General features: G+C 41.2%; 1 protein-coding gene across 1 annotated transcript in view; it reads right to left on the bottom strand.

Moving 5' to 3' along the window:
* Positions 1–204: 204 nt before the first annotated feature.
* Positions 205–5,725, bottom strand: part of LOC107089316 (chromobox protein homolog 2-like) — a 10,603-nt gene continuing 5,082 nt past the window's right edge. The window contains exons 3-5 of the mRNA XM_015382039.1: positions 2,853–2,918; positions 1,814–1,883; positions 205–1,736 (exon numbers count right to left, since the gene is read on the bottom strand). Coding sequence (XP_015237525.1) covers positions 396–1,736; positions 1,814–1,883; positions 2,853–2,918 — 1,477 coding nt within the window. The 3' untranslated portion in view covers positions 205–395. The remainder of the gene's footprint in view (positions 1,737–1,813; positions 1,884–2,852; positions 2,919–5,725) is intronic.

The raw sequence follows: 5,725 nt of genomic DNA, 5'->3' as shown, positions 1-5,725 counted from the left end.
GCAAAGTGCTAGATGACATGTGTTGTGAATTTGTGCTTTATAAATTAACTGAATTGAATTGAATAAGATCCTGTGCAGCTGATTTCTATAAAGACGATAACTATTCCTAATAACCTCACAAAGAGGTCCCTTCAAGGCTGGAAATCACAGTGACTGTGAATAAGTTCAGTCGATTGAATCTTTTAAGAACTTCATAAGACGAGAGAAGTGGAAAAACATTTATTTCTGCCACCATAAGGTGAGGCCAAAATGCCTTTTTTTATACATATGACAAAATAAATAATTACAATCATAATCAACTCTCTATTTTTATGGTTTGCATCTAAAATGTGTCTGGACTAACATGAGATGAACTAAGGAACCCTGTTGGAGCCAGAACCGGCCTAAATCGGCCGTCAGTAGTTGCGGATGCTGAAGAAGCCCACACTGGTCGGAGACTCCTTGACCGTGACCGTGACGAGATTGGCCGTGACGTCGGTCACAAACACGTGTTCGATCAGGCTGCGCGTGGGCTTCCAGTCCTGGTTGTGGCCCCCCACCGGGTGACCCTGCCCGGCGTAGGAAGAGTCTCGGTCGGAGTCTGAACTGCTCTCCTCTTCGCCTGTGCTCATGTCTGTCATTTTGGCTTTCTTGCTGCCTTTCGTAGCGGTTCTCTCCTGCGGGTTCTGGATCTCGGTGTAAGACTTGTCCAAGCGGTTTTGGACCTTAGCGTTCTGGATTTCGTTCACCCCTCTGAACTTGTCTCCGGCTGGCTGGGGTTTCCTGGCAGGCGATCTTCCAGACGTCACAGGACTTTTGACGGCGCCCGTCTCTGGGTTCTGTGTGGCTGTGGTCTTTCTTGCAGGGACGACTGGATTTCTTGGGCCTGACGCCGCCGTAACGCCACTTCCAGGAGCGTCACTGACTTGGAGCTGCTTATTCTGAAGGTTGAGAGGCTGAAGACTTGAACCTTGATTGGAGGAGGCGTTCTTAGGAGGCTGGGAAGGCGCCGTTTTAGTAGTGGGGCCGCGTTGTGCTGTGGACCCAGTGGGTTGTGGCTTCTTTTGTCCACCTGGTGGGCTCAGAGTGCGTTGAGGGCTTCCTTGAACTGGATGTTTGGAGGTATTCAGGTTCAGAGCAGCCACCCCTTTGGATTTACACGCAGCTGCTTTCAGATCAAGACTTGCACCGCTGTTCATGCTGGAGATGGACACTTTCCCCTCACTTGTATTCCTGTTCTGGTTGGACTTGTTCAGGGGCAGAGACGAGCTTTGAACTGACGGCCTGCCGGATCCAGCCGTGCTTATAGGATTTTTAACGGCACTGGGGCTCAGAGGGCTCCGGTATTGACCGCCCACTGGATCTTTGGCGGAGCTACGGTGGAAACCCATGAAGGTAAAGCTGGCGGGATGAACCGGCTTCTTGATGGCCCCTGGAAGCTCCGTCTCTTTGGTGGTCTTCACCATCTTGCGTTGACCCTTGTTTTGGTGGAAGTCCTTCGCGTCAGAAGGAAGGGGCTTCCGGCTCCGTTTTCTTGGAGGCTCCTGCTTCGCCATGACGATCTGCGCCTTCTTCTGGGGGACGGGATGCAGCTCTCGCGGACGGACCGTCGGGCTCGCCTGTTTGACGTCGTCACCCTCGTCCTCATCGTCTGATGATGATGAGGAAGAAGAAGTGCACGAGGATGAAGAGTCAGAGGACGTTGAAGACGAGGCAGATGACGAACTGCTTGATTTTTGGGGTTCTGGAATATTTTCCTAAAATGTCAAGAGCAAATGTAAAGAGAGGCATGCCGGGTCAGACAGAAGAAGGTTCTACTCTGGTTTCTACTTACTATGATCTTTCTGGGTCGTCCTCTGGGTCTTTTGCGTCTTTTAAGCATCAGAAGCTCCTTTTCTTGTTCTCTGATGACAGAAAGGTTTTAAGTTGAGAAGATAATCCAAACGATATTCCACTTTGGTTACTCGGTGATATATCCTATGCCTCCAGAACCTTTAGTCAATCTGCATCATTTCTAAGCTTTCTACTGAATATCTGACCACCTGCTTCTGCCTACATATAGCTCCATGTTTTCCAACTTTCACTCGGTGTGTTTCACCAAACATTTTGGCAAAAGAAAGTTTACTAACAGTTTTTAGGCAAAAAGACCCCAAAACAAGGATTGAGACAGCTTCAAAGAGGTCTGTCTTAACGTCCACAATTCAGTCCAGGTCTTATAGAAACTCTGTTGTTCCGGACATACTGTTAAAATAAACTGGAAAAGTTGTTGAGTTCATCTAATACTGAGCCAAAGCTTTTCAAATTTACACTGATTTATTCTCTTAAATTCAATTCTGAACAAAAACTATCACGTCTGGGGCTTTTCAGACCACTTTTATTCAATATCTATGTGCTTCCCTCAGTAGTGCAACGTCTCTTACCAACATGACTTTACATTTCTATCACCTCATAGAACAATAGTGTCCAAAATATGTCTGAGTGGTCTGAATTTCCTCCAAAATAATGGAGAAAGGAACAAATTCACGTATTTGGTCTAAAGAAACTTGGAGCTGTGACTGACAGTTCTAATGATACTGCCCCTTGTGGCCAAAACACAGAAGTGCAGGACTCTTCTGCTCATTCTCAGGTTTGTTTTTTTTAACCTTGTTCACCAATATGTTGTCATTGGTGTCAGAGTTGAGCTTCATATAGGTCACCTCTGAGTTTCCAAAAAAACCTTCTTGAATATAATGATTAAAACGCTTCTATTGTTTGTTTTGTTTTCTTACTTCATTTAACAAAAGCATTTTTTTACAACAACAATGGAACAAAATTAACTTCATAGAAAGAGTCTTATAACTAAGAACATAGATTTTTCTCAGACATACACTTACTTTTTATTGAACGCAGCCAACAGTCTCGGGTCGAGGATGTTTTCCTGCGGTTCCCAGCTGTTGTGCCTGAAATAAACAGAAAACAATCAGACTCTGGTCCAGTCTGAATGAAGCTCCCATCTGGCCCCATGTTTAGTACAGCGCCTCTGGAAAGAGTCTCTTAGTTAATCTGCTTTTCTTCAGAGGAATACGTTTTTTAAAAACTCTTGAGGGAAAAAAGATGAATTTGAACTAAAGCTCTGCAGTACGACGGAGAATTAGATCAGGTTATTTTTCTTTCTTTTTTTTTTTCTTCAATTACTTACTATTAATGTTGCGACTTCATTCTCATAATTTTACGACTTCCTTCTCGTAAATCTCGTAATGTTGCGACTTTATTCTCAAAATAGAGAAAAATAAAAGAAAAAACACTAGCCTGACACTAATACTCCATCGTACTGCAGAACTTCTATAAAATCCTGGAAAATCTCCCTGAAAGCTGAGGAATTAGTGTTTCCATTATTTTCACAAAAACATTTTTAAACGACCTTTCAGCCCACGTTGAAAAGTATGCATGATTCGTGCTTATATCTTATCGGGTCTATATAGTTATTAATCATAACTCAAAGCTGCAAAACTTGCATTAGCGATTGACCAAAACATCGTCAATTTTAGCATCGTCAAAACAACCGATTTTGGAATTTTGGTGCATTTGTCAGCCATGCCTTTAGATCACAGCGTGTGCAATTCAGCTCCCTCCATTTATCTATGCATTTGTTTTATTTGATTAGTTCATGTTTCTTTTTGTTTAAATCAAGACTTGTCAAGGATTGTCAAGTTTGTTAGCATTGTGACATTTTTAACATTTAAATGGGCGGAAGAGAAAATGATACCAACTCAAAGAAAAGGATTGGCAGCACATATCAGAGCTCAGTTTTATTGGAGATATTTGGCCTCTTCATCGGCCGTAGAAAACCTGTATCTGTCGTTCCCTCATGGCTGTTCTATCAGTGGAAAAAGTTGGATCAGAACACCCTCTTCATCATCAAAATTGGGAGAAATCTAAAATTTTTTAAAGCTCAGAAATATATATTTTATACTTGCAAATTATCAAAATAGTAATTTTTTATATAAATCTGGGTTCTGGAGGTTAACAAGTAACTGTAAATACCACATTCTGGAAAACTGCAGTATTGATGTTGATCTGAGTTTAGCCATTATTTCCCCCCACGTCTCTCTTATACCGTTAGATAATGTCCCTAAAACTAAAGTTTTTGCATCTTATCTGGTAAAGGAAAACACCTCGTTTAAACACTAAGGATAAGTTAAATTCTGAATGTCTTAAAAGTTGTCCTTTGCAGTCTGGATGCTGCACATTTATATGCTGTTTCGTACACTGTGCAGCTCTAGTGGTTTTAAGGAAATCTGCCAACAGCAGGATGACAGCCAGGTGTCTTATTACTTTGCGTTACTTTTGTAGTCAATCGGCTCAAAACTTCTACAAGCCGTCTCCAACTTTTATCTATTTAAATAATCTCAACAGTGCATTAACATAAATCATTTGGATTATTGGATTATCTGACTAAAAAATTGTGAGAGTTAGTTTTTAAAGGATCTGATCAAAAGCAGCAACTGATTTTTAGGGAGGAGATGAGTGACTGACAGTAAACCACAAAACATTTGGTTAGAAACAGAGAGTGAAAATTGGCTTCTTCGGAAATAAGCAGGTCTTTTTTCCTTTCAATGTAAAAAGGAAACTTATAGCTGCAACATTTACATCATTTCTGGATTTTAGTGACCTGTAATGAAACTACTGGACTCTGTTTATCATCCCTCATTGAGGTGCATCACAAACTGTATGCCTCCTACACACCACTGTGAACTTTATGCACATGTGGGACGGCCACTTATTGGTATAAGTTTATTTACTTGGGTGTTATTTGCCGGCTGTGTTGATTTATTAAACCAAAAGCAGCTGGACTGTATTCTTTAAAGTCACAAGAATCGCTGCTGCTGTCTGTAGCAAATTAGCTGGTGAGGTGGCGTTTCAGTATTCTGCCAGCAAAACATGGCACGATTTACAAAAAGAACAAAAATGAAAAGACCTGGTTTCGATTTGTCAGTTTAAACTGTTGCTCAAAGGTTTAAATTTAAATCCACAGTTTGTAAATGTTTTTAAACAATCTTAGGAAATTGTCTGTAATAAACCGAACTGCGGTGATGTGTGTCTGTCTTGGCCTTGAAAAAGAGATCTCTTTGTCAAGGGAGTGATTTAAGTTATTTATTACTTCAGTAGTAATCTTATCTCTTCATGGTTACGTAAAAAAAATTAAATATCTTCTGATTAAATTGTCAACTACTTTCATTTTAGCAAATTCTGGTTAAAAAGTTGTAAAAACACAGAGATGGTGCAATGATCACTTGCAGGCTAAAAATAATGCTAATTCTTTGTATTGATAAAGTTACAGAAACTAATCTGGGTATTTCAGAATATTCTGGTCAGATTAAGGTAAAAAGAAAAAAAATGCTTAATTTCTAGCTTATTTAAAGTCGTAGGAAGCGACTGTTACAACGGTTGCATTTCTGAATTCTTCCGAGTGGTGCACGACTTCACACGAGTGATAAAGTGAATGTGATTGGACGATTATCAAGGGGGCGGGACTGTTGTGGCGGAAGGTTCGCAAGCAAGTTTGGTTGTGGCCGGTTTGTCGGAAGCATCTTGCTAACCAGTTAGCATCTTAGTGCTAGCAGGTTCCCAATGGGAAATTCCATTGGGACCAAGTAGCACTAAATTGGTGACTTAGAAACGACGCTGTCAAGGAACGCTATGGACAGCGGAAACATGCAAGAGGAGGAGAGTGGATGAGTCTCCTCCGTCATCCATTTTTTATTTA

The sequence above is a fragment of the Cyprinodon variegatus genome, unplaced genomic scaffold, assembly GCF_000732505.1.
Source record: "Cyprinodon variegatus isolate N-32 unplaced genomic scaffold, C_variegatus-1.0 Scaffold247, whole genome shotgun sequence".
Lineage (NCBI taxonomy): Eukaryota > Metazoa > Chordata > Actinopteri > Cyprinodontiformes > Cyprinodontidae > Cyprinodon > Cyprinodon variegatus.
The sequence above is the reverse complement of the archived record's forward strand: the minus strand, read 5'-3'. Positions and strand labels throughout refer to the sequence as shown.